At 31.5% G+C, this 14,337-nt stretch overlaps 1 protein-coding gene across 3 annotated transcripts in view; it reads left to right on the plus strand.

Annotated features, from left to right (window-relative positions):
* LOC139507578 (multidrug resistance-associated protein 1-like) overlaps positions 1-14,337 on the plus strand; it is a 39,309-nt gene that overhangs the window by 20,274 nt on the left and 4,698 nt on the right. For all 3 annotated transcript variants that reach the window (XM_071295800.1, XM_071295801.1, XM_071295802.1), the window contains 7 exons: positions 1,703-1,902; positions 3,348-3,468; positions 4,576-4,677; positions 5,463-5,609; positions 5,926-6,084; positions 7,414-7,580; positions 8,418-8,612. In XM_071295800.1, the coding sequence (XP_071151901.1) occupies positions 1,703-1,902; positions 3,348-3,468; positions 4,576-4,677; positions 5,463-5,609; positions 5,926-6,084; positions 7,414-7,580; positions 8,418-8,612 (1,091 nt within the window). The remainder of the gene's footprint in view (positions 1-1,702; positions 1,903-3,347; positions 3,469-4,575; positions 4,678-5,462; positions 5,610-5,925; positions 6,085-7,413; positions 7,581-8,417; positions 8,613-14,337) is intronic.

Here is a 14,337-nt window from a genome sequence, read left to right on the forward strand (position 1 = left end):
CCGTGTCCCACTAGACTTCATTTTCCGTTTTCACGGCACAACAATTTGACTTTCACGTGTCTCGCTTACCAAAAAATCAGCAATCCTGTGTCACGCTTAGACCCCAATGAGACCCACTTGAAATATGACATTTATTTATCATGCAATCCACAAACTATTCTCAGTACCATGGTTCAGTGGTCAGTGGTATGATTTTAGTGTATAGCATGACTGTGAGGTGTACATGTCTATCTAGCAGGGTTCAAATGACCATGACCTCATTTCCATACAACATTGATTATGTTTAGTTCATTTGATACCTACACTAAAACCTTCATATTACATACTTTCAATATTAATTCTGTGATAAGTAAAACAGGCAAGACATTTCAGAGTGTGCACTCTTATTATACTAGGTGACTGATTATATGTTGTTCACTAAAACTGCTGTATCTCAAAACTTTTTTTTAACTTAATCCTTCTTTAGAACTGCATGTAGACAGATCTTCTTGTAAAACTCACAAAGAGTTATGCCTCTTCCCACTGGATTGAGATTTACTTTATATAAACAGATGTACGATTAACTCTTGAAAACATGATTTATTTATAAGTAAGTAAGTAAGTAAGTAAATTATTTATTATAGTGACATGTGTTTTTCACAAAATATTATATAATACAGTGAGATATAAAAACAATAATTAGAACACCCGACCCTTTGGGTCTATAAGTCACTTTAAACATAAATTTCAATGGTACGACGAACAAAAATAAATAAAATGTTATCGAAAATTTTCATATAAAAAGTTTTTTCTCTTACTGAAAGCTTGCAATAGAAATTTAGCAGTTTTTCTCGGATGTTGACATAGTAAATATTTAAACTGTTCTTCATTTGATAGTATACATAAATTGTCTATTTGTGAGAAATGTTGCAGTCGCAGATTGTTATAAAAGTTACAGTTTATAAGGAAATGAAATTCGTTTTCCACACAGTTATCGCTACACATTTTACACAAACGGTCACATTCGTCTTCACCTACAAAACGACCAGTTTCTAACCTGAGAGGAAGAATGCCACACCTGAGTTGCACTAATATGGATCTTTCAGTACGGTTAAGATTAAGTTCAATGTATTGTTCACGGCAGTATTCAGATTTTATGAGCCTGTATGTTCGTAGTTTCGGAAAGTTTATTAAACCTTTCTGCCAATCTGCGCAGCATTTATCTTTGAGCAATGTTTTACACATCAGTGAATCGCATGTGTTTTTTGTAATAAAATTGCTCTCTAGTCCTATAACTGACATAATGTTTTTCACTTCGGATGACCAATTGTTCATGCATTTTTCGTAGTCCCAATTGAAGACGCGTTTACATATACGAGTGTCGTCCATTGATAAAAGTTTGTTCCAATACCTTATCATATTGCACCATCGTCGTTCCTTTGAGTTCATCCAACCAACTTCACCGTTTATTGCCAATGTCGGTGCAAATTTATGGACGCCAAGAAAATAACGAATTGCTTTGTTCTGGATATTTATAATATTGATTGAAAAAAAGATAGATTGATATGTAGACAGATAGAATATTAAAAGGTAATTTTAGATATCTTAATTTAATGGGATTGATAAACAACATGCGGGAAATCTTGGCATTAAAAGACCAACAAACCACAACATCCTTCATAATATTTGAATGACCAATCTTTTTCAAATTTTTTATTTACAGAAATTTTATATACCTACCTCTAGACAGTTACAAAGGTTAGAGTCCACAACAAAGTCTCCAATTTTTAATCACTTTAGTGAGACTATTAATGGAGCCTCAACACTGAGGGCCTACAAAGAGCAGCCTAGATTTATACAGGAGTCCCTAGACAGAGTCGACAAAAATATCAGCTTCTACTTTACTAAAATAGCATCTAACAGGTAAATATTTCTCTTCCTTGGTAGAAATAAACCAATTTAGGCAAAATGTAAGATTTATCACATATGATAACATGATTTATCATATGTTTAGTACAACATACAGCAATTTTGTATATCTAATAAAGGTTCTTTTTTCCAGTCTGTATCACCTACCCTGTATCGCATACCCCGTATCACATAGCTAAACCCGTATCGCATAACAAAATCCGTATCACATACCTGGCGTGACGTCATAATTAGAATGACGTCAACGTTTGACCTATGATGTCCAGTTGCTGCATTTTCAGGCTTAGGGAAAAAAATGATTTCTATTAAAAAAATAAAACGTCCCATCATTTCAACTTAAATCGATTTTTTTCCAAATAATTATTACCCAGTAATGTGAGCGATTTTTATATAAAATAGTACAATAAGATGTAGAAATATCTGAAGTTTTATTGTTTATTTGGTCATAATTTTCGTGAAGTTTGTTTCTGCACAAATGCATTTTTGTACGGTTTAATTTGGTTTTAAAAAATATATGATAAACAGAATAATACATTGCAAAATCCGTATCACATGCCGTATCACCCTCGACCAATATCATCCCTCGGGCCTAAATGCCCTCTGGCTGATATTGGTATCTCGGGATGATACGGCATATGATACGGATTTTGCCATGTATTATTCTCTATAGAAAGTAGCCAAGTATTTGAACTTTAAGGGTCTGAAATTGCAAATAGAGAAAAAATAAAAACAGCATGTTTTAAATTTCATACGTCCAAAACTCTTTCCTGGATTTACCTCAATCAAGAACTCTCAAAGCCAAATATCTGAAAGATAAAAACTGAAACAGTCAAAGATCTGTATGACCAAAATGGATCTAAAAATAGCCAAATCAATCTTAGATGAGTACAAAATAAAAACATCTTGACCTGATGCCGAGGAACGACAACTGGACTTTAAAGCTTGACAAGTAGATATCTGCAGAAAACTGAGGGAGGTTATGGATTAACAATATGACAGATGAAAAAAACTTTTAATTACTCTTTGTAAATACTGCCAATTATCAATGCAAAATATTGAAATTTTAAGGAATGACATACTTTTGAGTTCACAAATTTGTGAGTTGCACTCCAATGATTGGAAAATTCTTGTTCTTTTGGTAGTTTCTGATGTCACAGCTTAAATGTGAAAAATTATTTAACTGGGTGTTAAACATTGGATAAATTTTATCTTAATTTTGATTATTTCCAGTTTGTTCCTTGTTTTCCTTTACTTTGAATGCTTAGTGCTTCAACTTTGTCATTCTTGTAATGTTAGAAGTATTAGTAATAGAATATTAAGAATTAAGCAACATATGCATAAAAATGAATAAAAAAACATTTTGTATATAACAGAGATATGGGTTTAATTGGTTTTTGAAAAATCAAAATTACTTTAAATTTTGATATTCTGTTTTTCAGATGGTTAGGTTGGAGATTAGAGTTCATAGGAAACTTAATCGTATTTTCAGCCGCCTTGTTTGCGGTTGTTTCAAATATCTCAGGAGGATTGGTTGGTTTGTCCGTGTCATATGCTTTACAGGTAAACTTTATAGAGAATGTTCACTCGCTGCTAAAATCAAAGAAGTATTGACTGTTTTTTTTTGCAACTGGCAATTTTTTAAAATATTTTATGACATCCAAATTAATGACAATGGCATATATTATGACAATAGGATGTAGCATTTAAGTATTGGAGAATTTGAGCAAGCTATTTCATCTAAGAAATATTTAATTTCAATATTTAAAAAAATGTTCTGGTAAGAAATTATATATACCAGTCAGTCCAGTTGCAAGAAATCACTGAATGCTTGTTTAAGTTTTGAGTGTAAACTTAAAACATCAACCACTAATTATATTTGCTTTGTGACAATTGTTTACCATCATTCTATTTTTATGCCCCACCTACGATAGTAGAGGGGCATTATGTTTTCTGGTCTGTGTGTCCGTTCGTCTGTCTGTCTGTCTGTCCGTCTGTACGTTCGTCCGTCCGTTCGTTCGTCCGTCCGTTCGTTCGTCCGTCCATTCATTCGACCGTCTGTCCCGCTTCAGGTTAAAGTTTTTGGTCAAGGTACTTTTTGATGAAGTTGAAGTCCAATCAACTTGAAACTTAGTATACATGTGCCCTATGATATGATCTTTCTAATTTTAATGCCAAATTAGAGAATTTATTCCAATTTCACGGTCCACTAAACATAGAAAATGATAGTGCGAGTGGGGCATCTGTGTACTGTGGACACATTCTTGTTTTTTTATATTATATATAACTTATGTACTCAGTTTGGTATAATATTTTGGGACATAAAAATAGTAAATAATTTTAAATATTTTTTTTTGTTTTTGATAAATAATCTCTATTCATATGAGGATGATTGATCAAAATATGTAAATTAAAATATTTAATTTGAATGTTTTAAAGAGTTCATATGTGTCTATCCAGATAAAATGAATGTTGTTTGACTATACTATGACAACCTTTCAAAAAGTTAAAAGAAATCTTTTCATGTGATCATGAAATATGAAATTATGATTTCCTTAAAGCACACACACACATGACTTTGTGAAATCCATGTACTTGACATCAAATGTTTGTGTTCTCTATCCATGAAATTGGTACCTACATTGTCATATGAATCCTAACTGATTACAGGTAACAAGTGCATTAAACTCGTTAGTGAGGAATTCCAGTGATCTAGAAACCAATGTTGTATCTGTAGAAAGACTTAAAGAATATGCTGAAGTAGAAACAGAGGTAGGGATATTGTATTTTGTGTTTTGTTTTGTTTTTGCTATTTGTTAAGCAACCCCTTTTTTCCCGACATTAAGTGTTACCCTTGTAAAATACTTAAATACATCCCAAAGTTGGTTTCCCCTCTCTAACTTTAGTTTGCTTTAACTAAATGTTATGAAACTTTTACACAATACTTATTACCTCAAAACACAGATCAAGTACAAATTTGGGTGGTTTCTCTTTCACCATTTGTAAGTTATGTCCCTTTATAACATTATATGCAAGCTGTGGCATCATCTGTGTCCATGATTCTTCATTTATTTCATTTTGTTCTATTTTTAAGATTTAGATTTTAAAACATTATATGCATAATTTAAAAAAAAAGTAAAAATAACAGATTTATAGTTGACGAAAGTTTTATGATGAAATAGTTGTATGAAAATGCATATTGAAGTCTTTAAAATGACAAACAAAATTTGTTTGGAGTTTAGGGATAATCTAAAAATATTTTACTTACAATGTATGTACCAAGTCTGGACCATGCTTGTCAATGGTCTGTTCAATGTGATTTTTGATAAACTTTAAGTCAACATATTAGAACACTTTTCTTTTAAGAATATATCCATGAAGTTTCTTTTTAATTTTACAGGTTGTATAAACCTTTTAACTACTCTTGAAAAATTGACTCATGCTTGATTTAATTACAGCAGTATTATATTCTTGTACTGTGCCTTACTTCCAGTTAGAAGGGTAAAACTGTGTTCGTCCATCAAGTTATATTTTAATTTACAATTTTTTTGTTATAGGCTGAATGGATCAGACCCTTCAGGAGACCACCACATGATTGGCCAAACACTGGAGCCTGTAACTTCATAGATTATAAAACTAGATACAGAGAAGGATTGGACCTAGTTATCAGGGGTATATCATGTCAAATCCTAGGAGGAGAAAAGGTAACTATTCTATATCTATGAGAAAAAAAAATACTTGTAATATGAGATCTACAAATTTAGCTATAAAATTTCTTGCCTTTCTTGAAAGATTAAAATTTTGACTTAAGAAATATTATGGTGAGAATCTGTAATTCAACTGCTTACATTGCTAAGATAACAATATGAAATTGAAGAATTAAAAAAAAAATTGTAATGATACAAGAAAATTTTAGCCCATTTATATACAAAAAGTTCTTTTTATAGAAAATTTGAATTACTATTGGAATCCAATTAAGCTATGTTGCATTATATATTTTTGATATATTTATGTTTTTAGGTTGGAATAGTGGGGAGAACAGGGGCAGGTAAATCTTCCTTGATGATGGCATTGTTCAGACTTATAGAAGCTTCTGATGGTAGTATTGTTATTGATGGACAGAGAATATCAGATATGGGTCTTCATGATCTACGTAGCAAGCTTACCATCCTACCTCAGGTATGTAGTATTGTTATTGATGGACAGAGGATATCAGATATGGGTCTTCATGATCTACGTAGCAAGCTTACCATCCTACCTCAGGTATGTAGTATTGTTATTGATGGACAGAGGATATCAGATATGGGTCTTCATGATCTACGTAGCAAGCTTACCATCCTACCTCAGGTATGTAGTATTGTTATTGATGGACAGAGGATATCAGATATGGGTCTTCATGATCTACGTAGCAAGCTTACCATCCTACCTCAGGTATGTAGTATTGTAATTGATGGACAGAGAATATCAGATATGGGTCTTCATGATCTACGTAGCAAGCTTACCATCCTACCTCAGGTATGTAGTATTGTTATTGATGGACAGAGGATATCAGATATGGGTCTTCATGATCTACGTAGCAAGCTTACCATCCTACCTCAAGTATGTAGTATTGTTATTGATGGACAGAGGATATCAGATATGGGTCTTCATGATCTACGTAGCAAGCTTACCATCCTACCTCAGGTATGTAGTATTGTTATTGATGGACAGAGGATATCAGATATGGGTCTTCATGATCTACGTAGCAAGCTTACCATCCTACCTCAGGTATGTAGTATTGTAATTGATGGACAGGGAATATCAGATATGGGTCTTCATGATCTACGTAGCAAGCTTACCATTTTACCTCAGGTATAGTATTAAAATACAATTATCACTTCATTTACAAACAAAACTCATTTATTTTTCATTTACATTAAAGAGACTTAACTTGCTCCTGATAAAGTTAAGATAATTTTCAATATGTAAAATAAAGATTAAAAAGTAAAATAAAGTTGCAATATGTTTTAACTTTATTACACAGATGCCTTTCAATGAAAATTTTTGGGTTAAGAATCAAAACACTATGATACTAACTTGGTTTCTAAGTCTTCCAAGGTTCATCACTACTTTTGAGATACATGAAATATAGTGCATTGATCATTGATTATTATTTACATCCTATCCAACAACAGTTCCAGAATTATATCAATTAAACATATCCCCAGATATTCAAGTTACAAAATGATGTTATACATATTCAGAAAATTACATAACTTGTGCAAGGTGCAGGAATCTAATATATGGTCTTAAAATATCAACGTTATCTTAAACAAATGGAGTTATCTTCCTTTGTCCAGAACTGTAGTTGAATCAACTACAAAGACACCTTTAAACAATTCAATATTTAATTTTTACTTCCCAGTGATAAATTTACCATTCAATGAGTCTAAGCACTTTGATTATATGAAAATAGAAGATCATTTGTATGCCTTGAATTTGTTTTAAACAAACCATATGTTTTTACAGGATCCTGTGTTATTTTCTGGTTCACTGAGAATGAACCTTGACCCCTTTGATCAGTATACTGATAGCCAAATATGGACGTCCTTGGAGCATGCTCATTTGAAGAAATTTGTATCTGAGTTACCAGAGAGACTGAGTCATGAATGTGGAGAAGGAGGAGGAAACTTAAGGTGCGTTTGACTAAGATGTAATTTATACTCTGTAGCTTATACCTTGGTCATCTTTAAAGTGATACCTTAGCATTATGTGTTATGTTACATGGCCTAGACAGGGAGGAATAATATTTCCAGCTATGATTTTGACAAAAAATTAATAAAATCCCATAATGAAATGGTATTTAATGTTCACTGTGATATGATTTTCTCTGATACTGTCAATTGAGTCAACTTATGCAGAGGCAGCTTAATCTTAAGTGAATCCCAATTTCATTTGCTAAACAGAACAATTACTGTTTTGAAGTACTTATTATAACGCCAGACCTATGATAGAAGTGATCAAATTGTGTTCTGGTTTGTCTGTTAGTTTGTTTCTTTATTCCGTATGAGATTAAAGTTTTGGTTAAAAGTGGGAACCGTAAAGTAGCCCGTCAACTTTGTTAGTTTACCATAAAATAAGTCATGGTCACATCATCTTGAATGTTAGTACATATATTCATTTTGATGTGAACTCTCTAAGAGATGATAAATTATCGTTTTGAAATTGATGCAGTGTAAGACAAATCCAACATGATGTCCAATGGACATATTCTTGTTTGTACCTGACAAAGAAACTTGAATTTGTATCTATTTTGATACTTGTTTACATATTTTCTCAAATGCAACAACCATGCATTTTCAGTATGTAAAAATATAACAAGACAAATTGAAAAGCTAACTTCATGTAGATCAGATATTGATATGATTTCAGCAGGTATGAAAAGAAAAATGGTCTTACTCCAATGAAATTTAATTTTAAAAATAAATTACATGTTTATTTAATTAAGGTCTTTTTTGCTTATTTGCTTTTAGTGTTGGTCAAAGACAACTTATTTGTTTAGCGAGGACATTGTTACGTAAAACAAAGATTTTAGTTTTGGATGAGGCTACTGCTGCTGTCGACATGGAAACAGATGAGTTAATACAGAAAACAATCAGAGAAGAATTTAAAGACTGTACAATATTAACTATAGCACATCGTCTCAATACTATTCTAGATTATGACAAGTAAGTTGATTATCATAGAAGTAAAATAGTTAATGTGGAGACATTTATTTTTTTGTGGGTACCAATTTTAGTGGATATTTATTTTTGTTGTTTTGGCAAAGTCTGCATACATTCCTTTAGAAAATTCTGTAATTCATCGAACATTAAAATGGTGGTTTCCCTGTACTTACGAAGTCTACAAAAATTGGTATCCGATGAATATTAATGAATCCATAGTTGGTCAATTTACATTTTGACCCGATTTGTGCTTACTATGTGCAATACAATGGAAGTAGCTCATGGAGCAGGAGCTGTTTTCCCTTTTGAAGCAACTGAGACCACCCTAAGTTTTTATGCCCCACCTACGATAGTAGAGGGGCATTATGTTTTCTGGTCTGTGCCTCCATTCATTCGTTCGTTTGTCCGTCTGTGCGTCCGTTTGCTTCAGGTTAAAGTTTTTGGTCAAGGTAGTTTTTGAAGAAGTTGAAATCCAATTATTTTGAAACTTAGTATACATGTTCCCCATGATATGATCTTTCTAATTTTAATGCCAAATTATAGTTTTGACCCAAATTTCGTGGTCCACTGAACATAGAAAATGATAGTGCGAAGTTCAGGTTAAAGTTTTTGGTCAAGGTAGTTTTTGATGAAGTTAAAGTTACATCAACTTGAAACTTGGTACACATGTTCCCTATGATATGATTTTTCTAATTTTAATTCCAAATTAAAGGTTTAACCCCAATTTTCACGGTCCACTGAACATAGAAAATGATAGTGCGAGTGGGGCATCCATGTACTATGGACACATTCTTGTTTGTCCAGGTTTATGTTGTAGACTTTAGTATTCTATGTAGTTTTGTATTTTCATGGCCTTTCATTTTTGCCATAGCACTGTCAATTTCCAATGTTGTCCTCTCACCCTTTTTAACAACAATTTAAATGAAGATCTAAATCAATATTCATTTGACTAAGATTTAAAGAGTTTTATGAGCAGTAAGAAAAGATAGATTTTGTTTCTTATTTAATTTTCAAACTGAATGACTTTGAAAAAAAATTGAAAAATAGAAAATATGAACCTGGTTTATTCATCAAACTTTAATTTTAATTTTTCATAACAATTGTTATGCTGTTTCAACACCCTGTAGAGACTAAAAATAGATATCATGTGTGAGTCCTATTTTTATTCAATTTTCCTTATTAAGATGTTATAATTAATATAATACATAGTAACATGACAACTACATGAGTCATTTCCGAACCACAATATGACAGATTGTTATTGACATTATTTGTTTACATCTCAATAATCTACATGTTCCGTCACAGACCAGGTGTCAACAATGTACATAAGTGGTGATTTATAGGTGTACATGGAAATTCTCTATTGTCACTCCACAGATTAATTATTTTACATGGTCATTGTCTTTTAGGGGGGGGGGGGGGGGATTTTTTCTAATTTTTGATTAATTCCTTAATTTCTTGCTTCAAAGGATAGTAAGAATGAAAACAAAAAGTAAAACATTTAAACTATTTTTTTTGTCAGTCCATGGAAATTCTTTATAGTCACTCTGCAGAATAATTATTTTACCTGGTCATTATTTTTTTTGGGGGGTTGGGGTTAAACTTCCTTAATTTCTTGCTTCAAAGAAAGATTAAAATGTAAACAATAAGTAAAACATTTAAACAAATTTTTTTGTTGGTCGTTAAATTTTTTATTTCCATCTTAGACTTTTATTTTGATTGATTTTGGACAATAAAGACAAATTATGTAGTTTATAAATTAATAGGATAATTTCTGCCTTGGTTGTTAAAGTACTGGTAGTATCCAATGACTAGTCAAATCCTTTGACAGGTACAAACAAGAATAAGTGTCCATTTAGCTCTATGTCCTACTCATCATCATAACTTTAATTCAGCATATTTCAGAAAGATGCATTCCAAGGGTTTTGAAATCACTTTTATACATATTCATTAAGCCAACTAGCATTTCGTTCGTTCGTCTGTCCCTCCCTCTTTAGGTGAAAGTTTTTGGTCGAGGTAATTTTTGATGAAGTTGAAGTCCAATCAACTTGAAACTTACAGGTAGTAACATGTTCCTTATGATATGATCTTTATAATTTTAATGCCAAATTAGACCTTTTAACCCATTTTCACGGTCCACTGAACATAAAAAATTATAATGCTGATGGGGCATCAGTTTACTAGGTACTAGGTACTCATTCTTTATAGTCACTCCACAGATTGATTATTTTACATGATCATTTTTTTTAGGGGGGGGGTTAATTTCTTAATTTCTTGCTTCAAAGGAAAGATTGGAATCAAAACAAACAGTAAAACATTTAAACATTTTTTTGTCGGTCATTAAGTAATTTATTTTTATCTTCGACTTTTATTTTGATTGATTATAGACAATAAAGACAAATTACGTTGTTTACAAATTGTTAAGATGATTGCTGCCTTGGTGGTTAAAGTAGTGTTAGTATCTAATGTCTTTTTCTCAATTAATGCATTCCAAGGGTTTTGAAATCTGTTTTATACGTATACATTAATCCAAGTAGCCTTTCAAGTCCAAAAGAGATGTATAATTATTTCTAAAGAGACATATATGCTAATAATTAAGTTTTATTTGTCCATGAATGTTCTTAAATTGTAGCACCTGCCCTTTATAATGAACTTTTCAGGCTTATTGGATATAAGGGGTTGTTCTTTGTTGTTTTTATGTTATCGGTTCATCTATATTAAGTTCTTTTCAATATTGATATAGAAGCTGTTACAAATAAAAGTCACTACTTTTCTTAGAGGGGGATGGACCTCTATCTGGACTCCAGAATAGGATGTTTTTAAGCTCAGGATTTCAAGATTGATCCTTTTGGGATCCAGAAATCTTTTTTTCAAATTTCAGGATGTCAGGATTTACTTTTCTTGAAATTCATGACCTCAGGATTTCATGTTTTTAAGCTGGGATTTCAGGATCAGGACCCCTCCACCCCCCCCCCCCCCCCCATTTCATCTTGCATAATAAAAAAGGCTAGTAGAGGCCAGTATACAAACTGGTGGACTTTAATTTATAATTTATGCAGGAAACATTCTCATGAAATGTTTTAAAGGTTGTGGTACAAGTTGAAGCTATTACAAGTATTAATACAAGAAAGAATTTTGACACACATTTGGTTACAGTGTAAAGCATTCAATCACATCTTTGGTATTAACATAAGTCAGTATTTAAATTTGATTAATTTGACCTACAATTTCTGATTGACTCTTGATTATTTTTGTATTTATGCACACTCTTGATTATTTTTGTATTTATGCACATGTCTTTACAGAGTAGGAGCCAAATAGGTCGACATGTCTTAGCAGACTGAAAATACATCATGACTTTGTTTATTAATTCATTTAATAGAGGTTTTCTGTTTTGAGTATTAAAAGGTTTATTCTATTCACTTCAGAGTTACAATAAAAAATGAAATATGGTCCATTTCCTCTGACAATCATTCACCGTATACATTTAGGAATCGCACAAAATCTCAAATATTTGAACATACTTCACTTTTAAGAACCTCAAATGGAAAATTCACGATTTTTAACTTATGATTTAAATATGTTCTGACATAATGACATAATATATATATTCACAAAGTTTTATCGCTATATGTGCATTAATAAAGGAGAAATTCAATATTTAATGAAAAAATATTAGCTACTTCCTGTAAGTCGTGACGTTTTCTCCTGGTTTTTTGCATGCCGGGATTAAAAAATACAATCATTAAAAGTCTTGGTTTTTAATCATATTTTAACGTAATCGTAAGTGCGCCTATGACTAATGCTATATCTAATAACCATCCAATAATAAGAAAATAAAACGCAGACGCGCAGTTGTACACATTCATGAGATAAATTTTCTATGTTAAACGTATATATTCGATTTATTTTTTTAGACAACACAAAAAGTTATATATTTTTTTTAGATAATGATTTTTCGGACTGATAAGGTGAAAAAAATTAAAGTACATTAATCTGTAAAGACAATATTTTGGTGTACTCGTATTGACCTTTAACTATCTCAGCTATGACTAGGTTTATTTGATGTGTGTTTTCATGGTTCTATGGCAATACTCGTGGAGTTAAAAGGTAAAATGTTATTTGCACTTCGGTATTTAAGTAGGCCCCTAGGGCACACCTTACCAGGTGTGACTGTCTATTCAGATCATTGGATTATAAAACAAGAGGCACCATTTAATACACGCATTTAAAATACATATTAAATTTCGTGACAAATAAAAATAGGTCTCCGTGGAATTATTTAATTATATTTGGTGCTATTATTTATTTGAATTCAAATTAGTTAATTTACTAAGAAATAAACAATTTTCGGTTAAAGTTGGGAAATTAAATTCATGTGTCAGAATGAAATGATATACACCTCTTGTCCTTTATTTATGTCTCATTAAAAAGGGGAAATTAGAAATAGCTTAACCAAAGCATTTTGATTGTCCTTATTAGGCAAAAAAATGTACGAGAACACTTGAAGTTAGACTTTTGAAAGCCATGTATTAATTAATATCGTTAACTATCAGAAGATAACTCTACCAAAGCGGAATAGAATATGTACGAATAAAGAGAAAATACTTTTGTTTTTAAATCTTTACGCATTTATGACTAATTATTGTAATCTATTATTCATTTAATGACGTAATTAATACCCCTAAAGCGGACAAGCAGTTTGTTCTTTAAATTTCTGTTATTGAATAACACGAAAGAAAATAAATCCTGAAATTAATTTGAAACATTGATACTCAATAGTTTTCCTGGAAAATATTCACATTCCTTTGGGATAATTAGTGTACGTCCAGTGGCATATGATATATATTACATGCATGTCGGAACAGGAAATTTGGCTTAAAGTACTTTCAGAACCATGTTCTCATTATTACACATTATACAATGTTGACGAATTTCTTCCTTTGTTCGAGAACAATCTAATTGAAATATAAATCTGTGATTTTACTATGTCTATAACTTCAATGAACCAAAGCTTGGAACTAATTCCCATATAAACAGTTTAAAAACGACAGACCACGGTTATTTAAAAAAATAATAACATTTTCTGTATTAAGTTAGTTAGTCGGGTAAAATAACCATACGATTGACAAGATATCGACACGCAATTACGACTACATTAGGTTACTGTCATTTTGGTCCTTTGTGGTTTATAGACATATATCGTGGTTTCTAATCGGACAAGATCTCAAAATGACGGCACGCAGAGGATTGATACTCTAAATTTAAAATCGATGGTAATCTCTTATCTAGCAGAATAAAACTTTAATATTTATGAAGTTGAGTATTTTTATACAGAATGGACATTGGACATATTGTTATTTGGATGGAGAGTTGTCTCATTGGCACTCACACCACATCTTCCTATATCTATATAATATCAATTTTTGATTTTTTGCAAAGTTTTCCTTTAACTTGATTTCCATATTGGTACAATGTCCAATTAAAAATATAGTAAATTAAATAAGGGGCTCCATTCTTGGATACTAGACAGTTTTAAACTTGGATTTGGTTCCAAAGGCTCTGTTTCCTAATTATAATCAATTTTAAACACTCAACTTATCCATTGAAAAATAGAATCAAGTGAGAATAGGATACATCACTCTTTTTTGTTTTTCTCAGTAAATGAGGTTTTGGTGTCAAATAAATCGTACATCATTCTACCAGTTCTCATTATACGTTTTCT

Source organism: Mytilus edulis, unplaced genomic scaffold (assembly GCF_963676685.1).
Source record: "Mytilus edulis unplaced genomic scaffold, xbMytEdul2.2 SCAFFOLD_143, whole genome shotgun sequence".
Lineage (NCBI taxonomy): Eukaryota > Metazoa > Mollusca > Bivalvia > Mytilida > Mytilidae > Mytilus > Mytilus edulis.